The sequence below is a fragment of the Rhinopithecus roxellana genome, chromosome 6, assembly GCF_007565055.1.
Source record: "Rhinopithecus roxellana isolate Shanxi Qingling chromosome 6, ASM756505v1, whole genome shotgun sequence".
Taxonomy (NCBI): Eukaryota; Metazoa; Chordata; class Mammalia; order Primates; family Cercopithecidae; genus Rhinopithecus; species Rhinopithecus roxellana.
Genome location: NC_044554.1, coordinates 120,071,205 through 120,094,347, shown reverse-complemented (window position 1 = coordinate 120,094,347; position 23,143 = coordinate 120,071,205). Strand labels below are relative to the sequence as shown.

At 37.6% G+C, this 23,143-nt stretch overlaps 1 protein-coding gene across 3 annotated transcripts in view; it reads right to left on the bottom strand.

Moving 5' to 3' along the window:
• Window positions 1-23,143, bottom strand: part of CFAP69 (cilia and flagella associated protein 69) — a 74,999-nt gene that overhangs the window by 6,082 nt on the left and 45,774 nt on the right. For all 3 annotated transcript variants that reach the window (XM_010354659.2, XM_030932750.1, XM_010354660.2), the window contains exons 15-19: window positions 22,642-22,760; window positions 7,212-7,293; window positions 4,993-5,185; window positions 870-1,007; window positions 146-222 (exon numbers count right to left, since the gene is read on the bottom strand). In XM_010354659.2, coding sequence (XP_010352961.2) covers window positions 146-222; window positions 870-1,007; window positions 4,993-5,185; window positions 7,212-7,293; window positions 22,642-22,760 — 609 coding nt within the window. The remainder of the gene's footprint in view (window positions 1-145; window positions 223-869; window positions 1,008-4,992; window positions 5,186-7,211; window positions 7,294-22,641; window positions 22,761-23,143) is intronic.

Below are 23,143 nucleotides of genomic sequence, written 5' to 3'. Positions count from 1 at the left end.
TTTCTTCAATAGCATCAGATGCAAAATGAAAAATAAAAACTATATAATATGTAGATGATTGCTTACAACCATGAATAGCTTTTATTTTCCAGTTATTTTTTTGCTATCTAGATTTTAATAATCAGGTTATTAAAAAGATACTTACTTTAAAATCAAGATATCTATGTATGATACAGAGGGTGACAAAATCTTCAGCAGAGAGGCCAGGTAAATTTTCAAAATCTAAAATAAAGTTTATAAAGACAGAATTACTTTAGCAGAGCAAGTGATTAAAAGAATCTATCTATCTTATCTATCTATCTATCTATCTATCTATCTATCTATCTATCTATCTATCTTAAAACAAATGCAAAGTTACTTTTGATTTCATCTTGCTTTATGATAAAGTTAATTCTGTGAGTAGCTTGTGAGTAGGCTTCCTTCTATAACAAATTTCTGCCAGGTCATCCAATATATAGGAATAGTTTCTTGCTGTGTTGTAGTCAGACAATAATATCTTACTTCAGAAGCTGAAAAGTGTTTGATAACTTTTTACTTAATAGAAAGCAAAGTCTTAAAAAAAAACTGAAGTGACTCAGAATGTTAGTATTTTAAGCTTAATCATCTAAACTAACTATCCTTAATCCTATCTGCACATTGGAATTGCCTGGGGAACTTTAAAAAATACTATTGCCTGGATCCCACACACAGAGATTCTGATTTAATTGGTGAGGGGTGCAGTTTGGGAATTGGGGTAACAATGGAAAATACATTTCTCTGTGTAAAGAGACTTTTGCTCATTATATTTGAAAAACTGACTCCAAAGTAAAATCAGTGTGTATACTTAGCAAAACAGACAGACTCTTGCAAATTTGAAGAGAACTTCTTACCTAGTTTGCCCAATATAGCATAAATTTTTGCTCTAATATTCTCAGAAACATCCATAACCGCAACAGATGGGCAGTTAGCAGGCAGTGGGATGATTTTTTGCTCTTCTTGAAAGCTAGTAAATAGAGGTTTTTTTGTATCTAACCATTGGATAGCATGAAAATAGAAAAGGGACAGATCAAAACCATAGTAAACAAATACTTAATTTTGAGATTTTACTCTAGATAACATAAAACACATAAAAATATTGTAGCAAAAAAAAAAAAAAAATAGTGCCTATTACATGGTTACACTTTTGAAATAATAATTAAGCAGCTATTTCTTCCCCACTCTGTGGCAAAACTTAGAGCTTTCATTTTTATTGCTTATGGAAAATATTAAAATTTAACAAAATTACCTTTTAAAAGTAAAACTTCTATGTAGCTAATTTTAAAAATTTTGAAATCCAGAACATGAGTAATGTCAGTTTAACAGTGATGTAATCTTCTTTACTTATGGTTTCTATATATTATGCTATAAATATAAAAACTATTTTATGATGCTATAGGTCAAAATTCAGAAACAATAAAAATAGATTGAAGGAAGATACAAGTCATCAGAAGGGGGAAGTATTTTCATTTAAAAATAAACAATACTTAAAGAAACATATCTAAAAATAATAAGAGCCATCTATGACAAACCCACAGCCAACATTATATGGAATGGAGAAAAGCTGGAAGCATTCCCTTCGTAAACTGGCAGAAGACAGGCATGCGCTCTTTTACCACATAGTATTGGAAATCTTGGCCAGAGCAATCAAGCAAGAGAAAGAAAAAAAAAGGCATCCAAACAGGAAGAGAGGAAGTCAAACTGTCTCTGTTTGCAGATGACATGAGTCTGTATCTAGAAAACTCCATAGTCTCGGCCCAAAAGCTCCTTTAGCTGATAAACAACTTTAGCAAAGTTTTGGGATATGAAATCAATGTACAAAAGTCACTAGCATTCCTACACACCAACAACAGCCAAGCCAACAACCAAGTCAAAAACACAATCCCATTCACAATTGCCATAAAAAGAATAAAATACCTAGGAATACAGCTAACCAGGCAGCCAAAAGATCTCTACGATGAGAATTACAAAATACTGCTTAAAGAAATCAGAGATGACACAAACAAATGGAAAAACATCCCATGCTCAAGGATAGGAAGAATCAATATCATTAAAATGGTTATACTGCCCAAAGCAATTTACAGATTCAATACTATTTCTATAAAACTATCAACAACAATCTTCACACAGCTAGAGAAAACTATTTAAAAACTCCTATGGAACCAGAAAGAGCCCCAATAGCCAAGGAAATTCTAAACAAAAAGAGCAACACTAGAGGCATCACATTACCTAAGTTCAAACTAAACTACAAGACCACAGTAACCAAAACAGCATAGTACTGGTACGAAAACAGACACAGTTCAATGGAACAGAATAGAGACCCCAGAAATAAGGCTACACACCTACAACTATTTGATCTTCAACAAAGCTGACAGAAACAAGCAGTGGGGAAAGAACTCCCTATTTAATAAATGGTGATGGGATAACTGGCCAGGCATATGCAGAAAATTGAAACTGGACCTCTACCTTATGCCATATACAAAAATCAACTCAAGTTGGATTAAAGACTTAAATGTAAAACCCAAAACTATAAGGACCCTGGAAGACAACCTAGGCAATACCAACCTGGACTGAGGAATGGGCAAAGATTTCATGACAAAGATGCCAAAAGGAATTGGAACACAAGCAAAAACTGACAAATGGGATCTAATTAAACTTAAGAACTTCTGCACAGTAAAAGAAACTATCAACGGGATGAAAAGCCATCCAACAGAATGGGAGAAAATTTTTGCAAACTATGCATATGACAAAGGTCTAATATCCAGCATCTATAAGAAACTTAAACAAATTTATAAGAAAAAACACAACCCCATTAAAAAGTGGGCAAAGGACATGAACAGACACTTTTCAAAAGAAGTCATACATGCAGCCAACAAGCATATGAAAAAAGCTCAATATCACTGATTATTAGAAAAATGCAAATTGAAATCACAATGAAATAGCATCTCACATCAGTCAGAATGGCTGTTATTAAAAAGTCAAAAAATAACATGCTGGCAAGGTTGTGGAGAACACGGGATGCTTATACACCATTGCTGGGAGTGTAAATTAATTCAGCCATTGTGGAAAGCAGTGGGGCAATTCCCCGAAGAGCTAAAAACAGAACTACTATTCGACCCAGCAATCCCATGACTGATCATATGCTCAGAGGAATATAAATCATTCTACCTTAAAGACACACACACATGAATGTTCACTGCAGCACTGTTCACAATAGCAAAGACATGGAATCGACCTAAATGTTCATGATGACAGACTGGATAAAGAAAATGTGGTCCATATACACCATGGAATGCTATGCAGCCATATAAACAATGAGATCATGTATTTTGAGGGAACATGGATGGAGGTGGAGGACATTATCCTTAGCAAACTAACACAGGAACAGAAAACTAAACACCGCATGTCCTCACTTATAAGTGGGATCTAAATGATGAGAATTCTTAGACACATAGAGGAGAACAACATACACTGAGGCCTATTAGAAGGTGGAGAGTGGGAGGAGGGAGAGGGTCAGAAAAAAATAACTATTGGGTACTAGGCTTAGTACCTGGGTGACAAAATAATCTGTACAACAAACCCCTGTGACATGAGTTTACCCATATAACCTGCATGTGTGCCCCTGAACCTAAAATAAAATAAATAAAAATGTGAACCATTTAGATGAAACCATAAGAATCTTAAAAGGCTTAGACAATGTAGGCGGGGTACAGTGGCTCACATCTGTAATCCCAGCACTTTGGCAAGTGGTGGCAGGCAGATCCCCTGAGGTCACGAGTTCGAGACCAGCCTAGCCAACATGGTGAAACCCTGTCTCTAATAAAAAAATACAAAAATTAGCTGGGTATGGTGGCACGTGCCTGTAGACCCAGCTACTTGGGAGGCTGAGGCAGAAGGATCCTTTGAACCAGGGAGGCGGAAGTGGCAGTGAGCCGAGATCGTGCCACTGCTCTCCAGCCTGGGCAACAGAGTGAGACTCTGTCTCCAAAAAAAGAAAAAAAAAGAAAGAAAAAAAGAAAATGTAATATATTGAAAGGTGTGGTGGCTCATGCCTATAATCCCAACGCTTGTGGAGGCTGAGGTGAGTGGATCGCTTAAGCCCAGGAGCTTGAGATCAGCCTGGGCAACATGGTGAAACCTCATCTCTACAAAAAATACAAAAATTAGCTGGGTGTGGTAGCGCATGCCTATAGTCCCAGCTACTTGAGAGGCTAAGGCAGGAAAATTGCTTGAGCCTGGGAGGCAGAGGTTTCAGTGAGCCAAGATTGTACCATCACACTCCAGTCTGGGTGACCTGAGTGAAACCCTGTCTCACCAAAAAAAAAAAAAAAAAAAAAAAAGTAATATAGCACTATGGAATATGTAAATGAACTAAAAATTATGATACTGTAAGTATCATTAATTTAGAATCTAGTAACTAAAATTTTTGAACATTTAGACTATTTTTATTTAGGAAATAATATCTTCTTTCATATAAAAAGTAAACTCTGTAAACATTAATCAGATCATGGATTAAATGGATTTAAAAAAAGGAAAAATGGATTTAAAAAATCCATTTTTTATGGATTTTTTATGGATAATACCTAATAGATTTAAAAAAGGAAAAATGAACAGAAATGTATAAAATGCCAAAATATTATTTTGAAGCAATCTATTTACATCTCAATGAAATATTACCGAATCTATCTGTAAAAGCAGAAAACTCAAAGAAGCATCTTTAGGAACTACTTTAATTTTTTTTAGTTAAAGAATACAATTAAATACCATTTCTTAAAAATTTCTCTAATAATATGAACCTACTACTAACTTACTTAGTTTTCTTCCAATCACTTATGATAGCAAATTTTTCAAACTCTTGTTAAAAAAAAAAAAATTTAGACAAAGGAGTGAAAGGCCTGATGCTTTCCTAATACCATTTAAAGATCTTTTAAAATATATACATTAATTGCTTCTACTAACAATTATAAATATACTCACCAATGATCTTCCCATTTTTATCACGTTTTACTCCTAGTTCTTTTTCCTCCTTTCTCCACAATTTAATTAAAAGACTAGCAGCTGTTTGATCCTTCGTCCCTTGCCAAGCATTGACATGAGCTGCAGTTTTGGGATTATCACAAAATTCAACCATTATTCCAAGTATTAGATTACAAAATTTTTTTTGGTTCAACTTTAGCAAGGAAACAGAAAAGGAAAAAAGTTGCAATAAATATTAAGAATTATTGTCTTCAAAAAAAAGAGAGAGAAACACTTGTATTATCATTAAGTTTCTTCTAAACTCAGAGTCAGGAAAATCTGTTAAAATGGACACCCATTGTAATGACTATATTTTCAAACATTAGAAATTTAAAAGGATAAAAAGAAAAAGATTTAATGTAATGCTGAAGTCATTATAAACATATATCATGACCAAAATGTGACTGATGTGGTTGAGTTGGAAAAAGGAGATTTGCAAAAATAAGTGAAGATGCTGTTGGTTTTAAGTGGTGAAGCTCAATAGTGTTATACAGAGTTCACTGTAATTACAGGATCTTTCCAATTTATATGCTTTATTAAGGGTTGCAAAGATTCATACTAACTGTAATCTCTTTGTTATTAAGAGAGTAACTGATGGTAACTGCAAATGACAATCACATGTGAAAATAAAACAAGATGTAATTTGGTTTTGTGGCAATCATCATCCATAAAGAGTATTTAAGGATTCAAAAAAATTCTCCTATTATAAAGCATATTTCCTTTATTTTGCTACAAGTAGTTTTCAGCACACCAAAATTTAGGTATAGAAAATTCCATCCAAAGCAATGGCCTCCATAACCTAATTATTCTGTGTGAAATACTTTTTGTTGATTAACTTTTATAGTATACTGCTATTTGAATATAGCAAAGGAAATATGTAAGGTTTGTTTCAATTGCAAACATCATCGTTTCCTTTTATAAAATGAAAGGATAATAATATTACCTGCAAAGGGTTATTATGAGTTATATGAGACTGCCTGGCACATAGTAAGCTCTCATTAATATTTAACCATGATTAGCAGTTATCATTGCATACTTTTTATTTCAGCAGAATTGTATTAAGCAAAACACTCAAGGAAATGAGTTTTTTTATTTCTCTACAGGAGACAGGCAAATGTGAAAGATTGAAATTGATATAAAATTTCATTAAATAATATTTGTAATTTGCAATTAATTTGGTTGAATCAGCATTAAACATACTCTAGTAATAATATTCATAATAACAGTAAACACAGGAATCATGACTTAGGCACTATATTTAATCCATAATATATATGTATGCATGCACACTCAGATGCACATGCACACATACAATCACTCATTTAATCCTTCCAACAATACAACAAGATATATAATGTTGTTATCTCTGTTTTACAGGTAAAGAAATTGAAAAGAGAGAAATGAACTAACTTTCAGGGAGGTTAAGGGGCACAAATAATTTTAGCACCTTTGCTAAATCAAAGTAGGTTTGTCATTCTGTTAATAAAATCAAGAATGGTGGCAATCACAGAATCACAGGGATCTGGCTAGATCCCTGTGTGAGAATCTCAAAGTTTTATTGAAACAAAATTGTACGTTTCCTCCCATATCATCCTGACTAAGGACTCCGGTTAGAATTGAGGCTATTAAGGGGCTACATTCTTCACAGCTGCTAGATGGCACTATCTCTATTGGAAGGCCTAGCTTGCTCACACCTGCTCATTCTGCAAAACAATGATCTATGACTCACTAGACTTCTTCACATTACCTCCAAATAATACATAGTTCTTTAAAAATGCTTATCTTTGCTCCTTGTCTAACGTGGCCCTTATATTTTAATATCAGGGGAAGAAACTAGAAGTTATTAATAAATGACTATGGGTTTTGATATGGTCGAGCTCTTCACAAGCTGTTTCTTAGTAGGCTGATGGAGTACAAAGAAAAAACAAATTCTTTATTCCCGTGTATTGAAAACATTGAAAAAATACTGGTAAAATGATTTTCCAACCAGAGGAATTTTCAGAGCCTTTAATACACTGTGTATTATGAATCTCTAGGAGCAATTTTGTTTAGGACCATACCTTTGAACATGATTTGGGGCACATTTATTCATAGAATAATGCTCTGTGGCATTCAATTTGGAAGAGGTCTTTATTAGACATATTTGTCTTTTGTCTTACAATTGTTATAGCCATACTTACTGCCAACACATCCAAAAGGAGAAAAATGCCTTCCTTTTCAAGAAAATAATCCTCTGAAGGATAACATCCCAAAATACAGCACCTTAAATTAAAAGAAAGTAATTCATTTGACAAACATTTATCCTTAAACTCAATTTGTACAGCTTTATTTTTATCAAAGCATTTTCAAAGAATATGTTTTCTTCATCTTCTTAAATCAAGTAGCTAATGTTTTTACCTAAAAAAATAGAACTTCGGGAGCAAGATGGCCAAATAGAACAGCTCCAATCTCCAACTCCCAGCGCAAGCGACACAGAAGACCGGTGATTTCTGCATTTTCAACTGAGGTACTGGGGTCATCTCACTAAGGAGTGCCAGACAATCGGTGCTGGTCAGCTGCTGCAGCCTGACCAGCGAGAGCTGAAGCTGGGCGAGGCATCACCTCACCTGGGAAGCACAAGGGGGAAGGGAATCCCTTTTCCTAGCCAGGGGAACTGAGACACACAACACCTGGAAAATCGGGTAACTCCCACCCCAATATTGTGCTTTAAGCAAACGGGCACACCAGGAGAACATATCCCACACCTGGCTGGGAGGGTCCCACGCCCACGGAGCCTCCCTCACTGCTAACACAGCAGTCTGTGATCTAACCGCAAGGCAGCAGCGAGGCTAGGGGAGGGGCGCCCGCCATTGCTGAGGCTTAAGTAGGTGAACAAAGCCACTGGGAAGCTCGAACTGGGTGGAGCTCACAGCAGCTCAAGGAAACCTGCCTGTCTCTGTAGACTCCACCTCTGGGGACAGGGCACAGCTAAAAAAAAAAGCAACAACAAAAAGGCAGCAGAACCTCTGCAGATGCAAACGACTCTGTCTGACAGCTTTGAAGAGAGCAGTGGATCTCCCAACATGGAGGTTGAGATCTAAGAACGGACAGACTGCCTGCTCAAGTGGGTCCCTGACCCCTGAGTAGCCTAACTGGGTGACATCCCCCACTAGGGGCAGTCTGACACCCCACACCTCACAGGGTGGAGTACACCCCTGAGAGGAAGCTTCCAAAGTAAGAATCAGACAGGTACACTCGCTGTTCAGCAATATTCTATCTTCTGCAACCTCTGCTGCTGATACCCAGGCAAACAGGGTCTGGAGTGGACCTCAACCAATCTCCAACAGACCTATAGCTGAGGGTCCTGACTGTCAGAAGGAAAACTATCAAACAGGAAGGACACCTATACCAAAACCCCATCAGTACGTCACCATCATCAAAGACCGGAGACAGATAAAACCACAAAGATGGGGAAAAAGCAGGGCAGAAAAGCTGGAAATTCAAAAAATAAGAGCGCATCTCCCCCTGCAAAGGAGCACAGCCCATCGCCAGCAACGGATCAAAGCTGGTCAGAGAATGACTTTGACGAGATGAGAGAAGAAGGCTTCAGTCCATCAAACTTCTCAGAGCTAAAGGAGGAATTACGTATCCAGCGCAAAGAAACTAAAAATCTTGAAAAAAGAGTGGAAGAATTGACAGCTAGACTAATTAATGCAGAGAAGGTCATCAACGAAATGACAGAGATGAAAACCATGACACGAGAAATAAGTGACAAATGCACAAGCTTCAGTAACCGACTCGATCAACTGGAAGAAAGAGTATCAGCGATTGAGGATCAAATGAATGAAATGAAGCGAGAAGAGAAACCAAAAGAAAAAAGAAGAAAAAGAAATGAACAAAGCTTGCAAGAAGTATGGGATTATGTAAAAAGACTAAATCGACGGCTGATTGGGGTGCCTGAAAGTGAGGGGGAAAATGGAACCAAGTTGGAAAACACTCTTCAGGATATCATCCAGGAGAACTTCCCCAACCTAGTAGGGCAGGCCAACATTCAAATTCAGGAAATACAGAGAACGCCACAAAGATACTCCTCCAGAAGAGCAACTCCAAGACACATAATTGCCAGATTCACCAAAGTTGAAATGAAGGAAAAAATCTTAAGGGCAGCCAGAGAGAAAGGTCGGGTTACCCACAAAGGGAAGCCCATCAGACTAACAGCAGATCTCTCAACAGAAACTCTACAAGCCAGAAGAGAGTGGGGGCCAATATTCAACGTTCTTAAAGAAAAGAATTTTAAACCCAGAATTTCATATCCAGCCAAACTAAGTTTCATAAGTGAAGGAGAAATAAAATCCTTTACAGATAAGCAAATGCTTAGAGATTTTGTCACCAGCAGGCCTGCCTTACAAGAGACCCTGAAGGAAGCCCTAAACATGGAAAGGAACAACCGGTAACAGCCATTGCAAAAACATGCCAAAATGTAAAGACCGTCGAGGTTAGGAAGAAACTGCATCAAATAACGAGCAAAATAACCAGTTAATATCATAATGGCAGGATCAAGTTCACACATAACAATATGAACCTTAAATGTAAATGGACTAAATGGTCCAATTAAAAGACACAGACTGGCAAACTGGATAAAGAGTCAAGACCCATCAGTCTGCTGTATTCAGGAGACCCATCTCACATGCAGAGACATACATAGGCTCAAAATAAAGGGATGGAGGAAGATCTACCAAGCAAATGGAGAACAAAAAAAAGCAGGGGTTGCAATCCTAGTCTCTGATAAAACAGACTTTAAACCATCAAAGATCAAAAGAGACAAAGAAGGCCATTACATAATGGTAAAGGGATCAATTCAACAGGAAGAGCTAACTCTCCTAAATATATATGCACCCAATACAGGAGCACCCAGATTCATAAAGCAAGTCCTTAGAGACTTACAAAGAGACTTAGACTCCCATACAATAATAATGGGAGACTTCAACACTCCACTGTCAACATTAGACAGATCAACGAGACAGAAAGTTAACAAGGATATCCAGGAATTGAACTCATCTCTGCACCAAGCGGACCTAATAGACATCTATAGAACTCTCCACCCCAAATCAACAGAATATACATTCTTCTCAGCACCACATCACACTTATTCTAAAATTGACCACATAATTGGAAGTAAAGCACTCCTTAGCAAATGTACAAGAACAGAAATTATAACAAACTGTCTCTCAGACCACAGTGCAATCAAACTAGAACTCAGGACTAAGAAACTCAATCAAAACCGCTCAACTACATGGAAACTGAACAACCTGCTCCTGAATGACTACTGGGTACATAACGAAATGAAAGCAGAAATAAAGATGTTCTTTGAAACCAATGAGAACAAAGATACAACATACCAGAATCTCTGGGACACATTTAAAGCAGTGTGTAGAGGGAAATTTATAGCACTAAATGCCCACAAGAGAAAGCAGGAAAGATCTAAAATTGACACTCTAACATCACAATTAAAAGAACTAGAGAGGCAAGAGCAAACACATTCAAAAGCTAGCAGAAGGCAAGAAATAACTAAGATCAGAGCAGAACTGAAGGAGATAGAGACACAAAAACCCTCCAAAAAATCAATGAATCCAGGAGTTGGTTTTTTGAAAAGATCAACAAAATTGACAGACCGCTAGCAAGACTAATAAAGAAGAAAAGAGAGAGGAATCAAATAGACGCAATAAAAAATGATAAAGGGGATATCACCACTGACCCCACAGAAATACAAACTACCATCAGAGAATACTATAAACACCTCTATGCAAATCAACTAGAAAATCTAGAAGAAATGGACAATTTCCTGGACACTTACACTCTCCCAAGACTAAACCAGGAAGAAGTTGAATCCCTGAATAGACCAATAGCAGGCTCTGAAATTGAGGCAATAATTAATAGCCTACCCACCAAAAAAAGTCCAGGACCAGATGGATTCACAGCTGAATTCTACCAGAGGTACAAGGAGGAGCTGGTACCATTCCTTCTGAAACGATTCCAATCAATAGAAAAAGAGGGAATCCTCCCTAACTCATTTTATGAGGCCAACCTCATCCTGATACGAAAGCCTGGCAGAGACACAACAAAAAAAGAGAATTTTAGACCAATATCCCTGATGAACATCGATGCAAAAATCCTCAATAAAATACTGGCAAACCGGATTCAGCAGCACATCAAAAAGCTTATCCACCATGATCAAGTGCGCTTCATCCCTGGGATGCAAGGCTGGTTCAACATTCGCAAATCAATAAACGTAATCCAGCATATAAACAGAACCAAAGACAAGAACCACATGATTATCTCAATAGATGCAGAAAAGGCTTTTGACAAAATTCAACAGCCCTTCATGCTAAAAACGCTCAATAAATTCGGTATTGATGGAACGTATCTCAAAATAATAAGAGCTATTTATGACAAACCCACAGCTAATATCATACTGAACGGGCAAAAACTGGAAAAATTCCCTTTGAAAATTGGCACAAGACAGGGATGCCCTCTCTCACCACTCCTATTCAACATAGTGTTGGAAGTTCTGGCTAGGGCAATCAGGCAAGAGAAAGAAATCAAGGGTATCCAGTTAGGAAAAGAAGAAGTCAAATTGTCCCTGTTTGCAGATGACATGATTGTACATTTAGAAAACCCCATTGTCTCAGCCCAAAATCTCCTTAAGCTGATAAGCAACTTCAGCAAAGTCTCAGGATACAAAATTAATGTGCAAAAATCACAAGCATTCTTATACACCAGTAACAGACAAACAGAGAGCCAAATCAGGAATGGACTTCCATTCACAATTGCTTCAAAGAGAATCAAATACCTAGGAATCCAACTTACAAGGGATGTAAAGGACCTCTTCAAGGAGAACTACAAACCACTGCTCAGTGAAATAAAAGAGGACACAAACAAATGGAAGAACATACCATGCTCATGGATAGGAAGAATCAATATCGTGAAAATGGCCATACTGCCCAAGGTTATTTACAGATTCAATGCCATCCCCATCAAGCTACCAATGACTTTCTTCACAGAATTGGAAAAAACTGCTTTAAAGTTCATATGGAACCAAAAAAGAGCCCGCATTGCCAAGACAATCCTAAGTCAAAAGGACAAAGCTGGAGGCGTCACGCTACCTGACTTCAAACTATACTACAAGGCTACAGTAACCAAAACAGCATGGTACTGGTACCAAAACAGAGCTATAGACCAATGGAACAGAACAGAGTCCTCAGAAATAATATCACACATCTACAGCCATCTGATCTTTGACAAACCTGAGAGAAACAAGAAATGGGGAAAGGATTCTGTATTTAATAAATGGTGCTGGGAAAATTGGCTAGCCATAAGTAGAAAGCTGAAACTGGATCCTTTCCTTACTCCTTATACGAAGATTAATTCAAGGTGGATTAGAAACTTAAATGTTAGACCTAATACCATAAAAACCCTAGAAGAAAATCTAGGTAGTACCATTCAGGACATAGGCATGGGCAAGGACTTCATGTCTAAAACACCAAAAGCAACGGCAGCAAAAGCCAAAATTGACAAATGGGATCTAATTAAACTAAAGAGCTTCTGCACAGCAAAAGAAACTACCACCAGAGTGAACAGGCAACCTACAGAATGGGAGAAAATTTTTGCAATCTACTCATCTGATAAAAGGGCTAATATGCAGAATCTACAAAGAACTCAAACAAATATACAAGAAAAAAACAAAGAATCCCATCAAAAAGTGGGCAAAGGATATGAACAGACATTTCTCAAAAGAAGACATTCATACAGCCAACAGACACATGAAAAAATGCTCATCATCACTCGGCCATCAGAGAAATGCAAATCAAAACCACAATGAGATACCATCTCACACCAGTTAGAACGGCAATCATTAAAAAGTCAGGAAACAACAGGTGTTGGAGAGGATGTGGAGAAATAGGAACACTTTTACACTGTTGGTGGGATTGTAAACTAGTTCAACCATTATGGAAAACAGTATGGCAATTCCTCAAGGATCTAGAACTAGATGTACCATATGACCCAGCCATCCCACTACTGGGTATATACCCAAAGGATTCTAAATTATTCTACTACAAAGACACATGCACACGTATGTTTATTGCGGCACTATTCACAATAGCAAAGACTCGGAATCAACCCAAATGTCCATCTGTGACAGACTGGATTAAGAAAATGTGGCACATATACACCATGGAATACTATGCAGTCATAAAAAAGGATGAGTTTGTGTCCTTTGTAGGGACATGGGTGCAGCTGGAAACCATCATTCTTAGCAAACTATCACAAGAACAGAAAACCAAACACCGCATGTTCTCACTCATAGGTGGGAACTGAACAATGAGATCACTTGGACTCGGGAAGGGGAACATCACACAGTGGGGCCTATCATGGGGAGGGGGGAGGGGGGAGGGATTGCATTGGGAGTTATACATGATATAAATGATGAATTGATGGGTGCTGACGAGTTGATGGGTTCAGCACACCAACATGGCATAAGTATATATATGTAACAAACCTGCACGTTATGCACATGTACCCTAGAACTTAAAGTATAATAAAAAAAAAAATAGAACTTCGAAGAAACTTTACCAGCATTGTTTAGTTTCAACGTTTTTAAAAACCAGTATCAATTCTTTTTCATAACTGCCTATTTCTTTCCTACAGAGAAAACATTCTCCTTTGCTTTCGTGATATTAATTATTCTTAGTGATCTTCTCTGGCTGGTCTCGTAACTTTTTTGCAAGATATATCCATTTATTGTTGCTGTAAACCAAAAATAAAATTCTAAGCCCCCCAATCAACTGAACAAACCCTTCTCTCAGCCAAGGCATTCCAAAGTAAACTTGAAAAACTAGTTCAGGCCATGATGGGAAGCAGGGGTTGGACATGCCTCATTATACCTTCCTCCCTTTGGAATTCAGGCACAACTGACCAATGAGTATTAACATTAAAACAGAGATCTTAAGAATGAAAAAACAGACTTCACAGCAATGAGATACCGAATTCCAACTTGACTCTGGTATAGCATCACATGACAGTAGGTTCTCAAAGAAATTGAAGTATTTTGCCCCAAAATATATTCCTTTGACTTATTTTTAAATGGCTCTTCAAAGCAGTCTCTCCTGGGGAAAATCTACATTCTGTAGAGAATCCCCTCCCCTGTCCAAGTATTTTCCTGATCCAGGAGTGATTTAACTAAGTCCGGCACCTTTTAAGGTCTGATAAGAGTACATTTACCAACTATTCTACATAACAAGAAACTTGGCCTCAACAATCCCTTATTTTAACCCAGATACTCCTTTCTATTGATCCCCAGTTTTTAAATAATAACTTACCCATTTCAACAGATAGCAATCAGGAAATTTTTGAATCCACCTCTGACCTGTAAAATCCCGCTTTGAGTTGCCTTTCCTTTCTGAACCAAGCCAATGCATACCTTATGTATATTGATTGATGTCTTATATCTCCATAAAACGTATAAAACCAAGCTGTAGCCCAGTCACCTCAGGCACATTTTCTCAGGACCTCTTAAAACTGTGCCTCAGGCTGTGCGTGGTGATCACGCCTGTAATACCAGCACTTTGGGAGGCTGAGGGGTGAGGATCACCTAAGGTCAGGAGTTCGAGATCAGCCTGACCAACATGGCAAAACGAGGTCTCTAATAATATACAAGAATCAGCCGGGCATGGTAGTGGGCACCTGTAATCCCAGTTACTCAGGAGCCTGAAGCAGGAGAACAGCTTGAACCCAGGAGGTGGAGGTTGCAGTGAGCTGAGATCACGCCACTGACTGGGTGACAGAATGAGACTCTGTCTAAAAAACAAACAAACAAACAAACAAACAAACAACTGTGCCTCAGGCCTTGGTCAATCATATTGGGCTCAGAATGAAACTCTGTAAAATATTTACAGGCCTTGTCAACACTGCTGTTTCAAGATGTTGGTGCACTTCAAACATTGGATAATGATTATATCTCATCTTTGCAGTTGAGATTATTTTGTCAGAGGTGTTTGAACGAGAGCAACTCCATCTTGAATAGGGACTGGGTGAAATAAGGCTGAGACCTACTGGGCTGCATTTCCAGAAGGTTAAGGCAGTCTAAATCAAAGGATGAGACAGGAGTGCAGCACAAGATACAGGTTATCAAGGTCTTGCAGATAAAACAGGTTGCAGTAAAGAAGCCAGCTAAAACCCACCAAAACCAAGATGCTGACAAAAGTGACCTCCGGTCATCCTCACTGCTACACTCCCACCAGCACAATGACAGTTTACAAAGGCCATGGCAACATGAGGATGTTACCCTATATGGACTATAAAGGGGAGGCATAAATAATCCACCCTATGTTTGGCATATCATCAAGAAATAACAATACGAATGGGCAACCAGCAGTCCTCAGGGCTGCTCTGATTATGGAGTAGCCATTCTTTCATTCCTTTACTTTCCTAATAAACTTGCTTTCACTTTACCCTGTGGACTTGCCCTGAATTCTTTCCTGCACCTGATCCAAGAACCTTCCCTTGGGGTCTGGATTGGGACCCCTTTCCTGTAACATCCTTCTGGCAACCATGGGAGGGATGATAGTGAGAAAACCCTGACCTAAAGGCTAATGTTGGGTAAGTGTTGGGGTCTCGTGACATCTTTCTGGCAAGCCCCGAAGGGACAATACTGAAGAAAGCCCTCAGCCCCAATCCAAAGGAAAGAGATGGCAGCACTGGTTGGCTGACCTTGGGTAAGTGGTGGGGTACTCAGCTAAAGGATGGCATTGGGTTAGAGGTCAACTTAGGGGAGTTAGAGTCTCTCCTTAAGTTAAAGTGGGTAAAAGCCTCTCTTATTAAAAAGCAAGGAAACTTGACTGACCCTGGTTTGAAGGCCAATGTAGGAGGGTTAGAATCCCTTATAAGATTTAGGGGGTTAGAGGCCCCTCTCAGTAAAGTCCTTTTTGGCTAAGAATGGGTTTGGCACTATGGGATGTTAACTGTTATTCTCTTTGGAACAATCTGCCTTGCACTTTTGCTTATGGTTACGGGTGAGAGGATTAGGCATGTACAGGACTGTGGGACATAGGGAGCTTTTTCCTCCCTAAAAGGGGAACCTTGAGAGCAAATGGGAATGCTGGAAGGGATCCCTTCTTGACTTAAAAGCGACTGGCTGCACTTTTGATTCAGTGTTGGCACCAATGGGCAGGTCTTTCTCTGGCCTCCCTGAGCACCTCACCTTCCTCACACTACCACAAGCAATGCTCCCTTCCCTTCGTCCCTTCCCTTCCCTTCTGTGCAAACCAGTTGAATGAATGGTAAAATCACTGTCTCCTCTGTAAAGTTTTGATTAATGGAAGAAATGATTTGCAAGCCTAATCTTAAGCTGTAGCCAATCTGGTGTACTTTGTCTTTCTGTATTGTTCTGTCATAAAGAGGGGTACCTTAGGAGAGATCATAGGGCACCTGTAAGCCTGCTTTCAAGATGGCCCAGCAAACTGATCAGTTACAAACTTTGCTGCAGGTCCCCCAAAAATCTAAAACTGGACACGATTTCCCTCTTGCCTTGTATGTCCTTGGGAGCTTGACCTTGTTTAACCGTGTGGCCATGCTTTCTCTTTCCACAATGGTGGCCCAGGTTCAGGGTTCAATTCCTAGCTTAGGGAAGGAGTCCTTTATCATCTGTGTATCTCTGTATTTAAATGTATTATGTGTGTGATGTTTATATATGAAAGAGCTCTAATTAGTTTATTAATAATAAGAGCTTAAATCAAACATTTTTTTGACTAAAAAAATCAAAAGTAAAAAGTAGAATGCCTTTTAGTTCGTGTGACTTTAGTAATCTTTGAGAAATCAAAACGGTTTTAATAAAGATTATTGGTAAAACAAAAATATCTTCAAAAATGTAAACATTTGGTGTAAATTATGCAGGTCAGGTATCAGGTTTTCCAAATGCTGTAAGGTCATAAGTGGCTTCTTTGACTTTTGAAAATTGTTCAATTTATTTAGGAGCATTAGATTGTAGATAGGGCCTGGGGACATGTGAAATTAGCCATGCCCCCTAGCTATGCAAAGAAGGTTATAAAGAAAACAGATTTTATATAAAAAACAATCTTGTATGGTAGATTCTTGTCCTAAGGTAAAACAACTGGTTGTTTAAAAAGAGGGATGTTTAGGACAAGTTGGAAAGTCTAAGCATGTCATAGTCTATCTAAGTTGTGAAAGGATTAGTGAAAGGGAATTTGTGCAAGAAATGTTGTACAGTTTGAAGGTCATTAGGCCACCTTAATACTTCATAAAATGCCACCATGACTCTTACTGTAACTTGCCTGTTTTATGGCTAGGTAAGGCCTGGGACACATGGAATACGATGCTGGAAAGAGTCAGACCTTATCTGTACTTCTGTCTGGGTCCTAGGCTCCATGCTTAGTATATAATTAGAATGCTGAACTTACCGAGCTTTTTGCCAAAAGCAAAAGTCACCAAGAGTTAACAGTGTAACATGTATTTGAGACTACTAAAGAAACAGTTTTATATGTAAGGTGTATAAAGAAAGTGAAATGTGCTTTTGTCAAAAGATTATAAGAAGTCATGGGAATGTGGATTTTTTTTTTTTTTTTTTTTTTTTTTTGCCTATATTAAAGGGTTAAAGGATATTTTACAATTAGATAAGATAAAGCTGAAGGTTTAAGCAAGTTGGGGCAGGTTTGTGAAAAATTGTAAAAGAAATTCTGTGTGTGGCCATTGGCTAAAATTAAAGGGGTATTATTCAAACATTAAAATTGGGTAGATATGTCTATAAGGTTTTATTAAGAATTGAGTTTAAAATAGTACACTCATGTAAAGGTAAAATTTGGCTTATTTGGTATAAACATCATATAGGAAGCATTGTCAAATGTGAAACAGTATTTAGCTTTCTTTGGGCTATATTTGCATAAATGTGTTACTGGCATGTGTTCCAAAATGATGGGAAACTCCTACAATTCTGATATGACTTAGTATAGGTCATTAATAGTTATAATTGCTACATAAAATCATTGTATGCCACCGAGGTGACTAAACTGCTTTGTCAATTGTGTTTTTGACTGTGTGATATTTTGTCATCCATAAACAATTGTTTTGTTTTGATCCTCTTCAAAAGATCATTTATAGTCAGCTATAGAATTGTAATAGGTATTCTTAAATGCAGGTTTCTGATAACTTTGGAGATTGTGACTTCTGAATAGAGGAAAAAATCTTTCAGAACTCTCATAGAGAGCTGAAATGTTCATGAATATCAAACAGAAATTAATTGTGCAGACTAAACTAAACTAATCTTTTTAATTTGTTGCTTAAAACACTGCTGATCCTTTCCCCCCCCCCCAGAGTCAAGACAATTCATCTTTGGAGCTATTTACAGCTTTTAACAATTAGGTAAAGTATGCTCCTGTGAACAGAATTTGGAGCATATTTGTTTTTCTCTACTCAATTTCACCAGAATTTGACAACTATTCCTGAGTATTCTTAATTTATGGCAATATAGATATTTGCAACAAGAAGTGCAATAAGAATCTATTTTCTTTTGCAACAGGACACAACTGGAGACACTGGTTATTTTACTAAGGCTTTGACCAGAATGGTGTGCTTTGAGGAATCAGACTTGATGTGTAAAGCCAATAAAAGTCCTTTGGGAAAACTGGATACTTTATCTACACAGTCTCTGTATAGGGTTCCTGACCTGTGGTAAGTAAAGAATGTCACTTTCTGACAGATACAGGAGCCCCAAGTTATCTTGGGACCTCATGAGAAGAGGAATTTACCCAACTCTTAGGTATGTGAGGGTACAAACCCATGGCTGGGCTTAGCTTTAAAAAAGTCTTATCCGAGATTCCTTATGGAACAGAGTTCCATCAAAGCCAATTCAAATAGTCCATATGGCAAATAATTATTCTTGCTGTACCTTATACAAATAATCAGGCCAAGTATAATAAAGCAAATTGGTCTTACCACCATTTGTCCTTAGGATAAATGAGAAACTGGAGAGAGAAATATGTTTCAAGAACTATGGTACACCTGTTGTAAGGTTCTAGTCTCATCAGCTGTTTTCAAGTTTGTTTCCACAATTTAGACTAATGCTGCTCATTCCTGGGAACCCACCAGTGATCTCTGACTGCTGCTCAGAAGAAACAAGAGGACTAGATAATGGGAAAACCTGAATCAATATTCTATTCATTTTTGTCAATATTAATCAACAATTAATATTCAATTATTAATCTTTCAGATATCGTTTTTGTCAGAACTCAGGAGTTATGAATGACCCTCGACATACCGATGCTTTCTGACTGAGCTCACTGTACCCTGAACACAAGAGACCATAATAGATAGGCAGGAATATTATCACCCCTCTTCAGCCTGAAGGTGTTACAGAAGACGGATCTTCATCCCTCTGCAACCCTTAGGATTAAGGCTTCTCTTATAAAAGGGATGGGGAAAATGTCAGATGCATTTGAACCAGAGCAACTCCATCTTGAATAGGGGCTGGGTAAAATGAAGCTGAGACCTACTGTGCTGCATTCCCAGATGGTTAAGGCATTCTAAGTCACAGGATGAGATAGGTCACAAAAAACACTGGTCATGAAGACCTTGAGGATAAAACAGGTTGCAGTGAATAAGCCAGGTAAAACTCACCAAAACCAAGATGGTGACGCAAGTGACCTCTGCTTGTTCTCACTGCTACATTCCTACCAGTGCAATGGCAGTTTACAAATGCCACAGCAACATCAGGAAGTTACCTTATATGGTCTATAAAGGGGAGGCATGAATAATCCACCCTGTGTTTGGCATGTCATCAGGAAATAACCATACAAATGGGAAACCAGCAGCCCTCAGCGCTGCTCTGATTATGGAGTAACCATTCTTTTATTGCTTTACTTTCCTAATTAACGTGCTTTCCCTTTATCCTTTGGACTCACCCTGAATTCTTTCCTGTGTGTGATCCAAGAACCCTCTCTTTCGGTCTGGATCAGGACCCCTTTTCTGTAACAATTTGTAAAGTGCCTACTTTGGTTTGTGCAGCTCACATGGAATCAGGGGTTAAAGCTGCTGCTGGGGCTACTTACACTTTTTTTCCTGATAGGGAATGTGGACTGAACAAGCTATCACTGGTGGTAGCAACAGATACTATTCTCAGTTCCTCCCAGAAATTGCAAGCCTGCTGTGGTCACTTTCCTGTGTCCCCTTTCTAAACATAGCTTCCTCTTGAAAAAAAAGAAAAGACATTGTTTCTACTGCCTGTTTCATCATGGTGTGTAGACAGTAGGAGTGGGGTAGAGGCTGGTATATAAAATGCCATCAGCTTTGCTCCTCCCATTCAGGTGGTCCCAGGTTTTACCCCTGGGGTGGCCAGAGATTTGGGCAAACATTATTCTGGATGTGTCTGTGAAACTGTTTCTGTATGTAATTAACATTTTAATCAGTAAACTGAAAAAGGTAGCCTGCCCTTACTAACGTGGGTGGGCCTTATGCAAGCAACTGAAGATATAAACAGAACGTAAAGGCTGAGTAAGAAGGAACTCCTCTGCCTGACTGCTGAGCTGGGACTCATACGGATATATTTGCTCTTCTTGTGCTTCAAGCATCCAGCTTTCAGATTGGCACTTAGACCACCGGGTTTTCTGGTCTTTGGGCCTTCAGTCTCAGACTGGAACTGCATCATCGGTAGTCCTGGGTATTCCACTTGCCGACGGTAATTCTTGGGACTTTTCAGTCTTCATAATTGTGTGAGCCAATTCCTTATAATAAATCTCAATCTCTCTCTATGTTTTTTCCTACTGGTTCTGTCTCTCTAGGGAACCTTGATTGTCCAAATGCAAGGGGTCAGCAAAAGCTAAGACAATTTTAATGGAGAAGGAAAAAGTAGAAAGACTTACTCTACCAGATGTCTAGACTTATTAAAAAGACCTAATTATTAAAATAGTACATTACAAAAGGATAGACAAAAGACCAGTAGAACAGTACAGAAAGCCTAGAAATAGATCCAGATATATATGGACATTTGATTTATACAAAGAAGGTACTGCAAAGCAGTGGGTAAAGGATGGTTTATCCAAAAACAGCATTGAATTACATCCACACAAAAAAAGGAAAACTTGTACCTCACCTTACACCATACATACCAATCAATTCTGGGTAGATTGTAGGTCTAAATGTAAAGGGCAAAAACAATAAAGCTTCTAGAAGAAATATAGGCAGTGATCTTCATGACTATGGGGTAAGGAAAGACTGTTTAAACAGGGCACTATAAGTACTGACGATAAAAAAAGACTGGCAAATTAGACCACACTGAAATTAAGACTATTGGTTCAACAAAAAGAGAGTGAAGAGAGTGAAAAATGTAAGCCTGAGAGTGGCAGAATATATTTGACAAACATACAACAGAAAAAGGCTCATGTCCGGGACATATAAAGAACTCTATAAAAAACAATAGGTAATTCAGTAGAAAAGTGAGCAAGAGACTTGAGTAAGGATTTCACAAAAAAGAGGCTATTCAAATGGCAAATGAACTCACTAGCAATCAGAAATATGAAAATTAAAACTACAAAGAGACACTGGCACAAGTCCACAAGAATGGCTGCAATGAAAGATATAATGCAATGTGTTGGTAAGGGTGTGGAGCAAGGAGAAACCTCCACGCTACTGGGAAAGGTGTAACTGATGTAAGTACTTTGGAAAATTTTTTGGTATTATCTCCTAAAGTTGAACAGACATAAAAATGCCCAGATCTAGCCATTTTTACATCTAGGTGTATACTGGACAGAAATATCTATGCATGTTTAATAAAATATATGCACAGAAATAATTTTTTCATAAGCCTAGACTAATTTGTGTTTGAATCTTAGTTTTTAGCAAAATATTTAACAATGTTTAACAAGTAAAAACAATGAAATGTTTTTAAAAACAGAAGAAGCTTACAGAATAAAAAATATAAAGAAAGAAAATATTTTTTGTATGGCTATACAATGTATTTGTATTTTAAGCCAAATGCTATTACGAAAGAGCCAAAAACTTAAAGAAAATTAAAACATCTATAAAGTAAAAAAAAATTACAGTAAGCTAAGGTTAATTTATTGAGAAAAAAAGAAAAAATATTTAAAAAATAAGTTTAGTGTAATCTAAGTGTAGAGTGTTGATAAAGCCTATAGTAATGTATAATATGGCCCTAGGCCTTCACACTCATTCACAATTCACTCACTGACTCACTCACAGCAACTGGTACTGCAAGCTCCATTTATAAGGGCCCTATACAAGTATATTAATTTTTTTTTAATCTTTTATTCTATAGTCTTACTGTACCTTTTTACATGTTTAGGCATGTTTAGATACACAAATACTTACCATTGTGTTACAGTTGCCTAAATCTTCAGTACAGTAACATGACAGTTTGTAGCCTTTAGGTTATACCATCTAGCCTAAGTGTGTAGTAGGCTATACCATCTATGTTTGTGTAACTACACCCTATAATGTTTGCATAAGATGAAATTGCCTAAGGAAACATTTCTCAGAATGTATCCTCACTGTTGTAAAGTGATGCATGACTGCTGTGAGTCTACTTAATTTGAGTACAGTAATACTCACCAAATGCTGTCCAATGTACTAAAAAGAAGTACATTATAGCCTAAGCCACTCTGTAACTTCCTGGGGTCTGTTTTCATCACATGAAGAACTATATCTACTCCTTCGGTTCCGAAAATTTCCTGTTTAAGATATTTGTTTTAAATTATTTCTCAAATAAATAATTCTTCCCTTTCCTACTTTATCTGTCCCCTAAAATTGCTTTTTTACCAGAGAAATATAGCAACATTGTTAGAAAAATACTATTTTTACTACAATTTAAAAAACTGTACTTACTTATTTTCAGGAATTTAAAATAAATTTTTATAAAACTAATCATTTTAAGAGGGGGCATCAATCAACATGCCAGCTTAATAATATCCCTTGATATTTTTTGTTTTATTCCCTTTCTCCTAAAAAAAGTCATAAAACTTGCACCATGATTTTCTTCAACATTATAACGACTGCAGTCTAGCATTATGTCAGATTAATTCTTAGATAGTAAGAATTATCATGCAAGATTTTC